Source organism: Engraulis encrasicolus, chromosome 21 (assembly GCF_034702125.1).
Source record: "Engraulis encrasicolus isolate BLACKSEA-1 chromosome 21, IST_EnEncr_1.0, whole genome shotgun sequence".
Classification (NCBI taxonomy): domain Eukaryota; kingdom Metazoa; phylum Chordata; class Actinopteri; order Clupeiformes; family Engraulidae; genus Engraulis; species Engraulis encrasicolus.
This window is the reverse complement of record NC_085877.1, coordinates 7918860-7937777: the sequence shown is the minus strand read 5'-3', so window position 1 is coordinate 7937777 and position 18918 is coordinate 7918860. Positions and strand designations below refer to the sequence as shown.

The 18918-nt window shown below is 41.1% G+C and overlaps 1 protein-coding gene across 1 annotated transcript in view; it reads right to left on the bottom strand.

Moving 5' to 3' along the window:
• shroom4 (shroom family member 4) overlaps window positions 1-18479 on the bottom strand; it is a 48789-nt gene extending 30310 nt beyond the window's left edge. The window contains exons 1-2 of the mRNA XM_063187463.1: window positions 17998-18479; window positions 1531-1682 (exon numbers count right to left, since the gene is read on the bottom strand). Of these exons, the coding sequence (XP_063043533.1) occupies window positions 1531-1682; window positions 17998-18132 (287 nt within the window). The 5' untranslated portion in view covers window positions 18133-18479. The remainder of the gene's footprint in view (window positions 1-1530; window positions 1683-17997) is intronic.
• Between the last annotated feature and the right edge of the window lie 439 nt (window positions 18480-18918).

Below are 18918 nucleotides of genomic sequence, written 5' to 3'. Positions count from 1 at the left end.
ATACATTCTTGGGTCAAACCACTATAACCTTCAGATATCCGCCAAACATTATTCCGTTGGTTTCTTTTCTCGTAAGCCACTGCTTAAGATATTAAGCATATTAAAGTCGAAGTAAAACAATATCACATGTTTGGCGTGCCTTTGTAAATGCCCTTAAATGTGGCTGTTCTATGTCTAAATGTTATTCGTTTTTGAATGGCTGTAGCCCTTTCATGCAGTTGGGATTGATGGAACTCAGACTATTGGCTGGAAAGACTTAACTGCATCATCACATTGCTATGACATTACTGAGAGTGTTAAGTAACAGATTAAGACTTGGTCATTACCAGATTAGGACTTGGGTCATTACCCTTTTGGTCACAAGAAGCTTATAATAGAGGCTCTGTATAAAGGCTTTACAGTGTATTTACCATTTTGCCTTCTAATGATGGGTGTGTGCATGTATTTATTGTTAATAGCTGTATCAGTATGTATACTCTTACTGCATATGCGTGCGTGTGCTAAACGGTGCTTATTTTTAACTGCACATTGGAGTCTGCTGGTCAAACAACATTTTTCAGTCTGCTACTTAGATTTTTGACAATTAAGTACACTTTGACCTTGTATAGGTGCAACCCACTACACAGTCCAGCCCCAGGGCAGCAGGCCACAGTCCAGCCACAACTTGGCTAATCTACTCTCGATTACTTCCGTAGGAAAACACGCTGCCATGGGAGCTAGAAGACGTCAGTATTTTAGTTAAGCCAGTAATGTATCCACCTGAGGTTTATTAATGCTCCAACACTGAGCTGGATTAGCTGGTCTTTGGACAAAAGCAGCTTGTAAAACAAGAATGTGTCGGTTATTTTGGAAATATCCTGGATACGGCACACCTGCTCCTGTGCCAGATGTTCCTTCTCTCAATCCTGCTGAGCACGCAAAACAACCAGCAGAGGAAACAATAGCAGGCCAAAACCACCTGCGCACACAGCTCATGCTGTATTCATCCACTTGATTTACACATGTTTGGTGTTTAACAGATTATTTAATACTATGATCTTGTTTCTACTTGATGCTACAGTACGTACTGCTGTCAGATCAAAATGACTTTTTTGAACCAAATAACAGCATTTTCAGTTTAGCCATATCAATTAAAATCTATGAAAATGGAAATGCTATTTTTGGGAAGATTAAGGAATTTGAAAAACATGTAACTTATGTGTAAAGTACAATGTGTGTAATGTGAGTATGAAAATATACTGATGAACTATTAATCAAATTTTAACTGACAGGGAATTTCAATGGAAATTCCAGTGTTAGGAATGTTGCTGGCTGGAACATTACAAAAAATAAAGTTGAATATGCAAATATTGGTAGAACTCGTACCACAAAATTGACTGTTAATCAACAGTTGGTTATAAATGTACTGCTAATTAACAGTTAATCAATGTGTTTCACCAGAAAGAAACACAACACAGAAGAACACAAATGAACATTTCAGAAGTTTGCAGGATGCAACCCTCCAATCCGGGGTGCCATGTATGTACATACCTGCGTACGGTGATCTTAAGCAAACGATAGGAGCCCTTGATGAGGATGAGAGCCTCCTGCCGAGAGCCGTAGAGCGGAGAGCCATTGATGTTGATCAGCTCATCTCCCACTCTCAGCTTCCTACTCTGAGAAGCCTTGCCCCCGTCCTCGATCTAGCAGGAGAGAGAGAGAGAGAGAGAGAGAGAGAGAGAGAGAGAGAGAGAGAGAGAGAGAGAGAGAGAGAGAGAGAGAGAGAGAGAGAGAGAGTAAGAGAAAGAGAGAGAGAGAGAGAGTAAGAGAAAGAGAGAGAGAGAGAGAGATCAGAATTCATGAAATGCCATGCATGTTAATAGTAGCATCTCCCTCAATAGACCATTATGACCCATCTGTTTCCCAAGCATGGCGGATTTCCTAATCATATGCTTTAAAGCGCCCTTCACTTCATCTGGGAGGGGAAAAAACAACGCAGTGATAGAACACAAAAGAAGAAGCAAGTGTTGAGACTGAATCAGAAAGTGATGGCAGTCAAAGGAAAATACTCTTCTTCTGGGTTACATGGAGAGAGAGACTATGCCATTAGTGTCATCACCACCACCAGGACTTTTCCACAGCAGGAAAGCAGATTTATTAAAATGGCAAGAATGCGAACAGTTGAATCTCCCTTAAAGGTCTGTTCCATCATTGGACTTGCCATTCATGGAAGGATTCTTAATTGTTTTGACTTCAATTCCCTTGGAGGAAAAAACTTCATAAAAAGATGTTTACTGCCTCTGAAAGAGAAAGTCAAGACAATTAAGAGTCTTTTAAATAAAACGCCTCTGGGTTGCTGCCTTCCTCTTCAACATAATGGTGCAACAAATCCAAACTATGTCAACAACTGCCAGCATCTTTTACTCTTGGAAAAGTGGACAATTACTTGTAGTCTGAAAGCTTGTCAACAGAAAAAACATTTCCTCACCGTCACCTAACCTGTCTTCACCTGCACAGAGCAGCTAATTAAACACTTGCAATTTGGCGCCATAATGACGCACATCAATGGAGGACCATCCAATCAAACCATGTCATATTATAAACATCAAGTTTCCTATATTTGCTGCATCCACATAAACCTGTAGGCCTAACCATCAAGCATGACATACAACAACATGTCTGCTCAGCTATTTGCAAAGACCACAGGCCCAGCCATACTGATGAAGAAGCTACTTGCTCAATTTTACATACATCTCCTTTGGACGTCATTGTTCTAGGTCACTGAAGTTTCATTGTGCAGTCTTACCATATTGTCAATTCCTCCCTACAGAAAAAAACTTTTAAAAAATAAAATAAAATGTCATATTTCAGAAAACAGAAATGAGTTCAAATATATGTTGTGTACTTGCCTCATCTTCCGTTCAAAAACCCAACATTTTTCATATAGAATACGGTTGATAAAAGAAAATAACTGTGGAACTATTTAGTCCAAGTTGCCTCAGCTGGAAATCAAGCACATCTGAAGCAGTCCAGTCTACTGATGTAATACAACTACATCCAAAGCAACCTGTACCCTGTTGCCTATGTCATCTCTACACACCCATACACCCACATGATCACACACAACCCACACAAGAAAGTCCTTTTAGCATTTAACCTAGTCCTGGGCTGGTGGTACATGACATAATTACAAGTCATGTATTTACTCTTGCCATCATCACTCCCCTTTACTTTTGCTCCCTTTTCCTCAGCGGAATCTTTTGCCTTATAAAAATAAATGCAACGATGAGCACCACACCAAAACCACACCTCTGTTCTCATAGAGTAGTGTGTACGCTGTGCTGTGCTGTGCTGATGTTGGATAGCTCGCCTCCCAAAATTGTGGCGACCGGCAAAAACAGACACAAAAGGCCTTTGTAAGGCAAGTCTATAATCTTCTCTTCTCCTTCACTCCTACTTTCTGTTCCCTTCTGTACGCATCTTTTTTTGCTAATGCAGAAGCCTACAGGGAGGTGTTCAAAAGCGCTTTCCCTCTAGAATGCCACTCCTTTTGGAGGCAAAAACACACGAAAAAGAACCAAAAATAAAGCCAAAGAGACTTAAATAGAGCTAAACTCTACCTTAAAAAGACAGAAGAAAGTGAGTCCCGTTACACTCCGGATAAAACTGTGACGGATGCGAGAAGCTTAAGAGTTTAGTCACATTTCCCAGTGAAAGCAGCAGATGCTGCCATTTCATGTCAAGCTACTGTACAGTATGAGATGCTGTGATTGTGTGTGTGTGTGTGTGTGTGTGTGTGTGTGTGTGTGTGTGTGTGTGTGTGTGTGTGTGGGAGGCACTTCAACAGCAGACATCAGCCCAGTCAAACGTCAATGTTCAACCCGGCGAGGACGAGAAGAATGAGCCCAGTGTTCGCAGAGGGCCGCTCGCTTGTCTGTGTCCTGTGTCTGGCTTGGCAACATGAGGTCACCGTCAAATGCAGCTATAAATAAAAGGGTGTTTCCCCCCAGTCCCGCCGCTCCTCTTGAGTAGACAGAGTGGCCCACTGCCATTTATTGTGTCCAGGAGGGCCAGCTGTACCTTTTGCCTTTTGGGGATGATGATGAGGAATTGCCTTGCCAGAGTTTGGCAACTCGATCAACAACCCAGAGGGGCGACTTAAAAAGGTATAGCTCTGGCTTTTGGGGTCGGCAACATGTAGCTCTTTAACTTTTTGCCTGTACTTTTGCTAAGTAAAGACTTATTTAAGACGAGAAAAGAACGTTTGACTGCAGTCTGACACAATAAGTGTAATTTACAATGCAATACAATCTGTAGTTATATAGCTCAATATCACAACTATAAAGCAGGGTTTCCCCCCGCACTTTATTGCTAAGGCGGCCACCTTGACAAGAAACACCTACCACCTTGACAAGGCCCCTGAAAAGATAAAGATTTCATGTTGTGAATGTAATTTCTAAAGGTGCTTAGCCAAAAAATACACTTTTAACACCCCACCACCTTGACTAACAACAATTCTGGGGGAAAGTGCTTTCAAATACACACACACCACCTCTGGAGGCTGCCGTACAGCGCTAATTGTCCAGGGTTCACATGGGAAAGTGACACACACACACACACACACACACACACACACACACACACACACACACACACACACACACACACACACACACACACACGCACGCACGCACGCACGCACGCACGCACGCACACACACTAATAATAGTCCCAAACAAAAATCAGTCTGGACCCTCACCTTACTGGATTGGACTTCATAAGATTGCGGGAAAAAAGCTGAAAACTAACAGGTACAGCCATGGCTTTTGGGTTTAGCAGTTCAGTATGCAGCCAGCGCAAACATTAAATGAACGGCAATGTAAACTTGCTTTTGTCTCAGTAAAGACCAACTTTGGACTAGATAAGAACTGTGCCATGCCATGAGTCACAGTCTGATAAGCGCCATTGACATGTACACCTTCGCCTTATTAGGCTAAACTCTGTAAGAGGCTGCATGATATACAATTTGGGTCTGGCCTAGTGCAAAAAGCGTCTCACAAAATGGAAAATTGTTCAAGAAGGAAGAAGCCATCCATCGTGTCACTGATTTTGACATGTTTCCTACCGAAACATTGTAGCAATATTTTGCTTTCATGAAAAAAGCCCTATATGTCTGCATTTCCAGTGCTATACAGGAATCATTACCACAAGCATCTGTCAAACATATTTCTTAAAAACGGATGGTTTCTGATTTTGGTAATGTTCATTATGTCGCCGTCTTGAAAACACATCTGCAAGGAAGGGACATGCAATGATGGCAAATAGGCTATCAAGATTGCAGATCGCCGTGTCATAAAGTCCCTACTGCCTTCTTATGTAGAAGGCTAAACATGAGGAAGCGCCTGTGTAGTTCGTCCGAATACCCTAGTAGACTTTCAACCAGGAGGCGAACAGTACCCGGGTGGCTTTCTATATCCGGTCATATTTGCAGTAGGCAAACGATGGTTAGTTACTTTGTTATCCCAGAAGTCCGTGGGAGTGTGACAACTGTACAGTCATTGGTCATATAAGTGCCCACCCCCCCTCCCATGTCTGTAAGAATGGCATCACACACTTCCGTGGCATTCTCTGTTATGTGCCTTTTGTATTTTCAGCCTGTTGCATTCACAAGACCTTAAAGTCATTTTATTGCGGCCAAAGGAAATTATTGTGCTTATTTTACAGCAGTGTAGTATAACATATCCAGTAGTAGCACAAAATTGTGACCAAGACGTTAAGTATTGCTAAGCCTATATTTCCCGCTGCTGCTGATGATGGGACTGGTGTGTGCTGGGGAGAAATTATGTAAACAAACAGCTGGGTAGAGTGCAGGCCAAGAGCTCCATGGCATGGACTGGAGGGGAATTCCTTAAACCAAGTCAAAATTTCCATGGAAACACTATCCCCAAACTCTGATATCTGAGGTTTGCATCTGGGAAACATTTTAATGCACAACTCCCCATTTTTTCCAAATAAACCATGAATGAACTACTAGAATCACGGGATAAGTGATTGCGCATCTCAACTTCATCCCAATTTCTTTTAGCAATAGGAATTGAACTGAACCTGTTGGACAGGGAACCCACATGACTATGAGTATGGTCAAACATTCAAACATGACTCACTCCCACTCTTAGCCCACCACCCATTTGACTACCCTTAGAGATAGAACAATACATTTAGCTCAGTGGAAGCTTTTTCTGGACACAAAATGCAAGCCAGAAGCGGGGGTGGGGGAATGAGAGACAAAAAAACCCAACTCAACATTTAATGCAATAGCATTACAAGACAAAAGCCTTTTGGAGCAAAGTACTCTCTAGTGGCTGCAGCTTTTCCAGGCCTTCCCTCTCTGGTCGCATCGTCCCATTGTATTCAGTAGTGACTGGCTGCAAAACGAGTCCAGTATAAAGTGGGGAAATGGCTTACTGACCATCAGATCTAACACTACATTTAGCACATAACACTCACAAACCCACATACATGCAATCACACACAAAAAATGTGTTTTCCTTTAGATTCGCTAAGAACATACTTTAGTTTGTAAAATTTCAGTCTATACCGCACGCTTAACAGACATAGCAGTGGTGATGCTGGACACACAGACACACAGAGAGACAGAGACACAGACACAGACACAGACACAGCACTGCATCCACCCACACATGGTCATACAGTGAGTGTTTTGTTTGAAAAGGGGGTCAGAGCAGTCGGAATGTATCTCGGTGGAAAAGTTGGTTTTCACATTCCTCATTTTGTTTGCTTCGGAGACTTTTTCCGCCAGAAACTTGCATTAAAAGGACCGCTCGCCTGCACTACTGCTGCTATATAAATGCTAAAGCATAAATGTGGTGAACAAGACGTTCCCAGTTTTCACATTCGCTGTAAGGCAGGCACAGAGCACTGGTGATGACAACAGCATCATACCCAATTTGAGGACACAGAACCTAACAAAACTGCTCTTTTCTAAAGAACATCAAATGAAACCCACACAATCCCAAATTCAATTAGTGGTCTCATTGAATATTCTGGGGGCTTAAGGTATGATTTGATTCTGATGCGCTGCAATGCTGTAAATGTCAGAGTGGTAACAAGATATTTGTTAGTCATTAGTCATGTCCTGTAACCACGAGGAGAACATCACATAAAATGCAAATGTAAAAAAATATCTCATCCACACAAGCTTTTAACCAAGTAAGTATTGTGGTCAACATTTGAATTGTTTTTCCTCTGAGCTGAAAAGTAAAGTCATTCATGCCCGGAACATTCGTTTCTTGACAGAGACGCTCAGGGAAAAAGACATTGCATGGACATGCCACATCAAAGGATGCGCTACTTGGTCACAATTAATAAAGTGTGCATTCTACTCTCCTACCAAATTGTTGAGAACAGTAAAATGGGGTATTCAGGTCCAACATAACTTTTCATTAATGTGACTTCTCAAACCTTTCCACTCTCCAGTCCACGTGGTGACATCACTGTAATGTATTTGTTTGGGTGCACCAACACTTCAAAGCATTACAGATGACAGTGAACTTAAAACGGCACAAAAACTATTACCCCACGTGTGTCATCGCTCAAGTAGAGCGGGTATATCATAAATGTTGCCATCACATTGATGTACTGTATATTCATCATTGGAATACTCAAGTCCATTTATCCTGTCAGATAAAAGTCTTTTTAAATGTTAATATCTTGACCTAATGATAGACATTCGTTCACCTCTGGATATAAAGTGCCAATAGGCAAAATGTGAAAGAGTAAACTTACAGTATATAGCTATATAGCTAGACTAGTCAACACTACTCATTCAAAGTCATATTTACTGTATATTCCGTGTCAATGGAAGAATAACAGTGAAATCACCCAGCCTTCACTCTGCCCGTTAGTAAGATGGCTTTTTAAGAAAAAGTGGAATGTTATATGTCCAACAGGTAAGTTTGAGAGTTGCTCGACCCTTTCACTAACCTAGTTAACATGAACTTGCCTAGTGGCCAAAGACATCGTCATGTTTCAGTCTGGCTCGATAGGTTACCGATTCACAAATGGTTTTCACAAAGAATGACTGTCTCTCACTAGTTTCTTCCTGGAAATTCACACTCTTTTTTAAATGAGTTTGTGAGACAGCAAGACCTTTTGAAAGTGTCTAGACAGTAGAAGTGGTGGAGAGTTTTCATTCACCTATTTAATGACTTCTGCATCCACTGGCTTAAAAGAACTAACTCGGAAATGTTGCAGAGTGTTGTTGCTTTAAAGGAGCACTCCTGCCAATTTCAATGTGCTGTTGTATTGCTCACACTACCCTTGACTTGTCAGTACCCGGTGACGCCGCAGTTTTTGGATCAGCCCTTTCCGTGATATGAGCTATTCTAATGGGGGCAACTTTTGTATAGGCCTACATTTTTTTTTAAATGAACATAGGCCTACTACAAATATTTTCCCAAAAGGTATCGCTGTTTGCTAGCTGTCTACTGATGTTGCATAACCTTTAGGATGTTTTTGGGAATAAATAAAAATGTTTTTTTTGAAATGTAAACAAAAGTTGCACCCATTAGAATAGCTCATATCTCAGAAAGGGCTGAGCCAAAAAATGCGGCATCACCGGGTACTGACAAGTCAAGGGTAGTGTGAGCAATACAACAGCACATTGAAATTGGCAGGAGTGCTCCTTTAACAGAAGGGAAACTGTGCAGGATTCACCATACAACTAGGCCTATGCAGTCGCCTCCGACTGCTAAAGGTATATCCCTGAAACGCAACGCTTTCAGTCTCCCATCAATCCTACCACTCCTGTCCACCTATTTATAAACTTAAATGTATAAATTAATGTACATTAAATGTGTAAATAAATGTAATATCTACACACAGATCAGTGACGTCCATCGGCTTAAAACCAAATGAATATTGTGAAAAAGCAAAAAAATATGGGGAAAATGGTAACACTATCTTAATGGTTCACTATTTCTGTGGATCTAACGCATTAAGTACAGTGTAATGACTAGTGTAACAATATTTAATACCATGTAGTGTAACACCATGTCCCAAATGTACATATTGTTACACTGGTATTACACTATTACGTGGTATTAAATATTGTTACACTGGTTATTACACTATACCTAATGTAGTAAATCCACTGTAATAGTGAACCATTAAAATGAAGTGTTACCGGGCAAATTAATCCACCCAATCAGAAGTTATGGGCCAAATGAAAATTCCACCGTCTTGAAAGTGTTGGCCTCCAAAATCTAATCAGTTTATGAATCTACTGTAGTACATTAACACACCGAGTCTGGGACAAATCCATCCAACTGGTCAGAAGTTAAGGGCAAAACAAACATTCGGCCATCTTTAATTCAGACATCTTAAAAGCGTTGGCCTCCAACGTCTAATCTGTTAATGGACTTACCGTAGAAGATACCGAATCTGGGACAAATCCAGCCACCCGGTCAGTAGTAATGGGCCAAACAAAAATTCGGCCATCTTGAAAGTGTTGGCCTCCAAAATCTAATCAGTTCATGAACCAACCTTAGAGAATTCACACACCGAATCTGGGACAAATCCAACCATTCGTTCAAAAGTTATCGCGTTAACACGGAAGACCTAACGCGGTGGCGGCGGCACACGCAAAAACATTAGGGGCCTACATCCCAACGCTCTGCGTTTCGGGGATATAATTACCAGATGCACAACAACCATAATCAGGTGCAAGCAAGGTGTGTACACAACTGATCTTGCATGGTACAACATCATATCACTGTTTTAATACCCAAAGTGAGAATTGGATTTTTGAAAGCGCAGTCCATAGAAAGTAAGTGTCCATCAAGACCTGTGAATCAAAAACTGTATAAGGGTGGTTGACTTTTAAGCGCGTGATGCCCCCCCCCCCCCCCCCCCCCCCCCCCCCCAAAAAAATTGTTTCCAATTCCTAAAAAAAATGATGGAAAAAATAGAAAAAAATAAAGCACTTAGTGGTCATTGGAATTTCGCCTTATTTTTGCGAAAATGTGTCCTGCATCAACACATTGCATAGGCATGTTACACCGCAGGAAAATGAAGTCACACCACAGGAAATTCACTGCATTATGGCAATTTTAATCCTTTTATATACATGGCTGACATCTGAGCTCATGCCAACTCGATAATGATATTGTATTTAATCTTAATATGTGTTTTCATTTATATAAAAACTTTTTTTCCTTCTATAAGAGCAGTCACATCACAGGACACCATAAAATGAACCTAAGCATGGCGTGACAGAAACATTGCAATATGAAGACATATTAAGAGGTTAATAGTCACCTTAAACTTCCACAGCACTCTCCAATAACTGAGGAACTGACTGGTTAGGAGGCAGTCTTTAAGACCCTTGAAGTTGGCCTTGCAGCTGCCCATTCACAAACATTGACATACATGTCACCCCACAAGACGCAATTTGTGTTACGAAATTGAACTTGTGGTTAATATTACTGTCTTGAGTTTTTTTCACATTCACATACCTTAATATAAAAGTTAATATTTATGCAATCATGCCAAATGGTTCATATATTATTCAAAATGTTGTTGGTTAATTTATATATATAAGACTAATATGAAACATAATGTACCACATCTTCTTTCATTGACATTTGTTTTTAAAAGGAAAAATAACGGTTTTGTAGGGTTTATGTTACGAAAAAACAAGGCGCCACGCCAACCACCCATAAATAGGCAAACAATGTTACCCATTTTGTTGGAAAATTTGATTCAACCAGGCTCATGGAAGTTAAGTGCATACCCTCTTTTTTCCCCCTAAATAGGCTACATAACGTGTGTCATGGAAAGACAAGTCATGTCGTCCCGGACTAATGAGGAAGGACTATGTTGACTCTAGACTTAAATTTAAGGGTGCATGCTCGGCGTTTCTACACTTACCAAGTCTTCCCTGTGTGCATTTCACAGCAGTTCAGTAGTTCATAGCTTCAAAAGATGTGGCGTGTTTCTGCGCATGCTTAACACAATGTTGTCTTTCTCACCACACAGCATGCAGACTATGCTGACTATGTTTTGAGAAAGATCTGCACACCACAGCAGGCAGCTGTTCTAGCTGATGATGATGCATTTAGAATATGCTGGGAACAGATATGATGTCATCTCCTGTGGAACTTCTTTTTTAAGTGAGCTAATATCACAAAAAGCTGAGACAAATGCGGAAGCACTGGGCTAAGGCACCCTACTATGAACGAGTCACTTGCCTTTGGGGACCAAGGTTCGAGTCCAGCCCTCCCCAACCCTATCCCCATCACTCTCTCACACTCTCTGATCATATTGACTTTATTGTGTCTTTTTGCTTTTGTAACTGTATCAGACATACTGTCAATGGCACAGAACAATTTTCTGCAAAGACAATAAATTAAGCTATCCATCTATCCATCTATCAATCTATCCATCTCCTATCCCCAATATTCTTTTAAAAATTACACTTAACGAGTACATCTGAACACACACTATTTGATCATGTAACCAATGGAGCTGCCGGCATTTTATGTCAACTGACAACTTGAGCAGAGTCGACACGTGCTCTAGCTGCAACACTGTCCTACTTAACAGTCAACCAAACACACCAAATCCAAAGATTTTCCGTAGAGACCTGAGCCATGTGAATGTTTAACTGTGCTTGTGGGTGGCAGCAAATACACCCCCATCTGTACAGTGCAGGTCTACAGGACCTCCGTGTGTGCGGACCAGAGACTGGTCAAGTCCACCCTGAAGGCGGCTTTTCAGTCAGCTGCAGCACCACAGCCTCTCTGAGTAACTGCCAAGGACGGCTAACCAAGCCCAGGACTCTCAGCGTTAGCTCAGCGTTGTCGTGGTGTGTCCTCCAGGCATGCACGAACAGGAGCATTGAGGGTGGCGGGTTCGAGCCCCGAGGTGTGGACAGCGCATGAGCACTTCAGTTACACCATTACATTACATTACATTACATTACATTACAATGCATTTGGCAGACGCTTTATAACCAAAGCGACTTTCAAAAAGAGGACCTAATCAAGCCAACATCACAGGCAAATACAAAGTGCACAGGAGATATACAGAACAACAAGTGCCTAACACCAATGCTGTTAGCCAGGGATGGGAGTGAGGTTTAGGATTTAGGGGGTGAGTGTAATGGTGGCCAACTAGCAGAAGGTGGCATGGAACGTTAGCAAACCTCCCTCCCAAAGCCAGTATCGGTAGCGCTGAGGTATGGGACTAATCCTTTAGCTCAGCAGTGTCGTGCTGTGCATCCCATGCCCGAACTGGAGCGATGACTAGGAGGTGGCGGTTCGAGCACCGAGTGGCGGACCGTGCAGGAACACTTCAGTTACAAGTGCGTTTATGCAAGCAACTACAAATCAATTTCTTGACATGCCTGGCTTCCATTCCTGGCTTCACACTGAGCCACTCTTAACTGTCCGACAATACTGCACATGTATGTACAGTGCCTCTTAAAAATGTACACAGCACACACCCCTGGTCAAATTTCAGGTTTTAGTTATGTAAAACAATGTCAGAAAGACAAATAATTCACAACTTTTCACACTTAAATCTAAATTCTGGTGAAGCCATTTTGTTGATTTAGGCATGTGCCTGGTAATTGTCGTTCTGAACAACTAAGTTCATCCGCATCACTTTTCTAACAGGGGGCAGAAGGTTTTGTGCCACTACAACGGTCCCTGTGGAACTGTTCATACTTCCCTCCTCCCTAAGTTAAGGCCCAGTTACAGCTGAAGAACAACAGTCACATTAGTAGGGTTGGAAAGGGGGGTCCACGCGCACCCCCCGGCTTTTTTTACGCCACCTGTTTTTTTTGTATCTTTAGAGTGTCTACTTCCAGAATCTGCCAGGTGCCAAGCTAAAATAATGTCCCATGGCCTTCCTTTTTAACCATTTAATGCACCTGACAGGAACCCAACAGATTGAAGCAATGACAGAGAATAGGTCATAACTTTTGAAGTAAACTACATACAGAGACAAATTAACACATTTTCCCATACAATATTGACCTGTGGAATTAATTTAAGTTGTTGTTTTTGACTTTTGACAACATTTAAACGGCATATTTGCTCAGAAACAGCAATAAAATGACCCAAAATATGTAGACACTCAACTATCTTTTCATTCTTTTGAATTTTGTTGTCTCTTTTTCACCACCTGCTCTTCCTTTATCATTTGCAGTGTAAATGTGAGTATTATATCGGGTATTAAGCTGAAATTATGACCCCCAGTCTCCATTTTTGACCCTTTAATGCGCCTGACTGAAACCCAACAGACTGAAACAATGATACAGAATAGGTCATAACTTTTGAAGTAAACCACATACAGAGACAAATTAACGCATTTACCCTCACAATATTAACCTGAGGAATGCTATTAGGTTGTTGTCTTTGACATCTCACAACATTTGAACAGCATTTTTGGTCATAATCGGCAATAAAATGGCCTAAAATATGTAGACACTCAAGTATCTTTTCATTCTTTTGAGTTTTACTGTCTTTTTGTCCACCACCTGCTATTCCTTTATCATTTGCAGTGTAAATATGACTATTATATTGGGTTTTAGGCTGAAATAATGACCCACAGTCTCCATTTTTAACCTTTTAATGTGCCTGACTGGAAACCGGCAGATGATACAGAATGGGTCATAACTTGGGATGTAAACATCATACAGAGAGATTAACACATTTCCCCATACAATGTTGACCCAATGAATGCTATTAAGTTCTTGTCTTTGACATTTGACAACATTTGAACTGCATTTTTGGTCATAATTGGCAATGAAATGGCCATTCAAGTAGGCCTATCTTTTCATTCTTTTGGGTTATATTTATTTTTCCACACCTGCTCTTCATTCATAATTTACATTAAAAAGTGTATTAAGCTGGAATAATGACCCACAGGGTTCATTTGTAACCCTTCAATGGACCTGAATGGAACCAACAGATTGCAACAATGATACAATTCATTGGGCAGTCATGGGTAATTTGGGCAGTCATGGGTAAGCAGTTAGAGCGTCAAACTTGTATCCCAAAGGTTGCTGGTTCGACTCCCGACCCGCCAGGTTGGTGGGGGTAATCAACCAGTGCTCTCCCCCATCCTCCTCCATGACTGAGGTACCCTGAGCATGGACCCGTCCCGCCACACTGCTCCCCAGGGGCGCCACTGAGGGCTGCCCCTTTGCACGGGTGAGGCATAAATGCAATTTCATTGTGTGCAGTGTTCACTTGTGTGCTGTGGAGTGCTGTGTCACAATGACAATGGGAGTTGGAGTTTCCCAATGGGCTTTCACTTTATTTCTTTCAATGGAGGTTAACTTTTGAAGTAAACCACAGTACAGAGAAAAGGTAACCCATTTTTCCATACAATACTGACCCAAGGAATGCAATGAACAATTTTTGGCCTTTCATCAACTTTTAAATGCGCTTCTGGACAAAAACTGCCTTTTAAAAAAGCCCTAAAATCTATAGAAATTAAACTGTCATTCTATTTTGGAGGATCGCAGCAGCAAGCAACCCATCCACACTAGTGTTTTGTAGGTGCATGACTACCTGAATAATGCACTATCTTGATCCAAGTGACCAGATTTGTAAAGTTTGTCAGTGTCTTAGTCTTTCCTTTTTTCTTGTGTGTTCTTTTATGTCCTGCACCCACGGCAATTGCTTTTTGGGATGTGCCATTACCTCACATTTTTTGAAGGTTTTGCTAATAAGTCTTAAAGAAGCCTCCTTTGTTTCTTGAACAGCTGAATGATGATGGTGCTAGTTGGTTATTAAGTGGAAGATATATTTTGAAAATGAGATACTGTTTCAATCTGAAACTCAATAACATAATCAAATGTATACTTTAAACGAGCAATGAGAAGCACCCAATAAAACTTGAAAGAATGAAAAAAGACTGCTTATTTTCTACACATTTTGGGTATTTTAATGTTATTTTTGTCCAGGAACACGGTTTAAACGTTGATGACAGTCCTTCACAAGTGCTTCATTGCATTTCTTGGTTCAGTATTGTATGGAAAATGGGTTAGCTTTTCTTATCTTTGTGGCTTACTTCAAAAGTCAACCCACACTACGTCTTTTTATGAAGTATTATAAGTTTAAATGTTGTCAAATGTCAAATCAACAACTTAATTTCATTCTTCAGCTTAGTATTGTATATCAAAATGTGTTATTTTTTCTCTGTATATAGTTTAATTCAAAAGACCCATTCTGTATCATTGTTTCAATCTGTTCCAGTCAGGCACATTAAAGGGTTAAAAATGGAGACTGTGGGTCATTATTTCAGCCTAAACCCAATATAATAGTCACATGTACACTGCAAATGATAAAGGAGGAGCCGGCGGTGGACAAAAGACAATAAAATTCGAAAGAATGAAAAGATACTTGAGTGTCTACATATTTTAGGCCATTTTATTGCCGCTTATGACCAAAAATGCTGTTCAAATGTTGTGAAATGTCAAAGACAACAACTTAATAGCATTCCTCAGGTTAATATTGTGAGGGTAAATGTGTTAATTTGTCTCTGTATGTGGTTTACTTCAAAAGTTATGACCCATTTTGTATCATTGTTTCAGTCTGTCGGGTTTCAGTCAGGCGCATTAAAGGGTCAAAAATGGAGACTGGGGGTCATAATTTCAGCTTAATATGCGATATAATACTCACATTTACACTGCAAATGATAAAGGAAGAGCAGGTGGTGAAAAAGAGACAACAAAATTCAAAAGAATGAAAAGATAGTTGAGTGTCTACATATTTTGGGTCATTTTATTGCTGTTTCTGAGCAAATATGCCGTTTAAATGTTGTCAAAAGTAAAAAAACAACAACTTAAATTCATTCCTCAGGTCAATATTGTATGGGAAAATGTGTTAATTTGTCTCTGTATGTAGTTTACTTCAAAAGTTATGACCTATTCTCTGTCATTGTTTCAATCTGTTGGGTTCCTGTCAGGTGCATTAAATGGTTAAAAAGGAAGGCCATGGGACATTATTTCAGCTTGGCACCTGGCAGATTCTGGAAGTAGACACTCTAAAGATACAAAAAAATCAGGTGGCGTAAAAAAAGCCGGGGGGTGCGCGTGGACCCCCCTTTCCAACCCTACTACATAGCATGATGCTGCCACCAACATGCTTCACTTTACGCATGGCGTTACCTTGGCAGTGTAGTGTTGTTTTTGTGCCAAACATACCTTTTGAAATGATGTCCAAAATGTTCAACCTTGGTTTCACCAGACCATACCACAACTTCCCACATGCATTTGGGAGATTACAGAAGTATTTTTTCAAAAATGTACTCCACCAAGATATAACTTTTTGGTCATAATTCCAAAGGGTATGTTTGGCACAAAACATCACCCCAATACAGTAACACCATACCTGACGTGAAGTATGGTGGTGGCTGCATTGTGCTTTTTTTATTCAGCTGTAACTGGGACCTTCATTAGGGAGGAGGGAATTACGAACATTTACACAAGGGGGTAGTGGCACAAAACCTTCGACCCCCTGGTAAGGCGAAGATGCAGAGGAACTAATCTTTCAGAGCGACAATTTTCCAAAGCACAAAAGAATGGCTTCACCAGAATAAGATTGAGGTTTTGGAATGGCCCAGACAGAGTTGTATCCCATCGAACATCAGTTGACCCGAGGAGGATTGTGCACAGGAGATGCACTCGCAATCTGTCTGATTTGGAGGGCTTTTGCAAACAGGGGTTAACAAATATTGGCATATTAACGTGTGCTAAGCAGATAGACTCTTACCCACAAAAGACTGTGAACTGTAATAAAAGTCAAAGGTGCTGCAACAAAGTATTAGTTTAAGGGTGTGTATATTTATGCAAGTTTTTTTTTCTATTGTTTCCCTTTAAAGCTTTAAGTTTGTATCTCAATTGCATTGTACAGGTTAATTGTTGAGATTGAAGGTTGGAAAAGCTGTGAATGTATTTGTCTTTCTGTCATTTTCTTACATCACAAAAAACTGACATTTGAAGAGGGGTGTGTAGACTTTTGAGAGGCACTGTAGTGTTTTCATTCATAGGCCTACCTGATTTCTCAAGCAAAAGAAACTGAAGAATAGCCAGGATGCTCAAAAAGACCTGAAAATGAAATTCAATGTAATGTCACAGGTAGTACTATGATTATATGACTAAATCATCCTCATTATTGTCATTTGTGGAGCTTGCTCCAACGTTGCAGCCTTGCCCTGGTTTAATGCAAAAGCTATTTTAACCAATCAGAGTAGAGGGTATGAGCTGACCAATGACAATGCGTTAAAGTTTTAGGCAGATGAGTTCTAATCTGTGAGATTTCTTTCTTTCATATGAGATTTCTTCTTATGGACCAGGCGCGTTGGTCTGTTGTTGTGTGACACTCCATAATAACCACATTATGAGCAATAGAAATGAACTCAAGTACTTTTTCATATGGCGGGTCTGGGACAAAGTATCATGGGTTTGGCTAAACTCTGTGAAATAAACTTTTGTATGCTGGACTAGGGGCACACTGGCCATATTACAAAATCACCAATGTATCGAGCAGTCATTTGAGCCTTTCAACTTTATTTCTTTGACATGTAAATACTAATTAAATTAGAGATCAATATGTTGCTATTGTGTGCACAATATTGCGGTGGATAAGCATTCGTTGTGTCCAGGCACAATAGCGCGAAAGACAAGACCCGTTATTTCAGAGACAAAAACTTAGTTGTGTGCGCAAGCTGTCCTGGGAGATGTAGTTACTCATATAAAAGATATGGACATGATCTTAAAACTGTCAAGTCTGAAAACTTACAAAAAGTACTCGCAGGACGCCGCAGTGTTGGTGCCAACAACTTTTCACAGTGACTTACACGCGAGGTATTTCCACACAAAGCGCATGAGAAAAAGGCACATAAATGACGCACCACATAGCCCCTTGTTTTAAATTATCAGAAAGCATAATTTTGTCGTTATTAAAAGTGCCGATCTCTTACTTTAGTAATGGTCAGCGGTTCGCCGTGCTCCAGTCCCCCTTTCAGCGTGAATCCCCACGGAGCGCCTCCCTGCAGCTGGACGTGGATGTGGTTAAAGGACACGAGCTGCTCCACGGTCTCCTCCACGGTCTCCATGATCAAGCGTGATGGTTTCTAGTCTACTTTTTATATTAAGGGCTGCTTCTACTGCTGCTGTGTACACCACTTGGCCAGTGTCCCCTGCCCCGGATCTCCATGACCAGATGCTCATAACGATAACATAGGAAAAGCGCAAGCGAGGGTTGGGTTGGATCCGGACGTTGAGAAGTTGAATAACTTCACCCCAACATTTTTTCTATGGCGAGGCAAATTCCTTGGTTCCTGAGATCCCCGCAAGTTAGCCTGATTGACAAGGGAGGCGGCCCGTCAAAACAGCCTCTGGCTGTAGCGGACCAATGGCCAAGCCCTGGGGGTGTTCTGCATGCGTGAGCATCACCGTCCCAAATTCTAGGCGGCAACCACTGTGGAATCGGTTTGCTTTGGGGGTCTTCAGAAAGGGGGGGCACACAGAAGGATATCTTACTTTCACATTTTATGAATAATGTTGGAACCATTAAAACCATGAGCTAGGACTAAATTCCCCAATATTATGGATGGATTTAAAACATGGATGAATGGATTGAAAAAATGAAGGTCACATAGAAGGTCTTAGGCCTACTCCAAACACAAAGTTATGAGGCCATAACACTGTGTGTACGGAAGAGGAACAACCCATCCTGCCTTGTACCATAGCACCAGCATTCCAAAACATCCTCCCTGCCAAAGACAAAGGTCTTGCTGGAAAGGCAGTCAGAGCACACTCTGAGCTTGTGTGACCACACACTCCATCACAGACAAAGGTGTCTCACAGTGGTGTAGTCTACTTTTTTATGGTGGGTATAC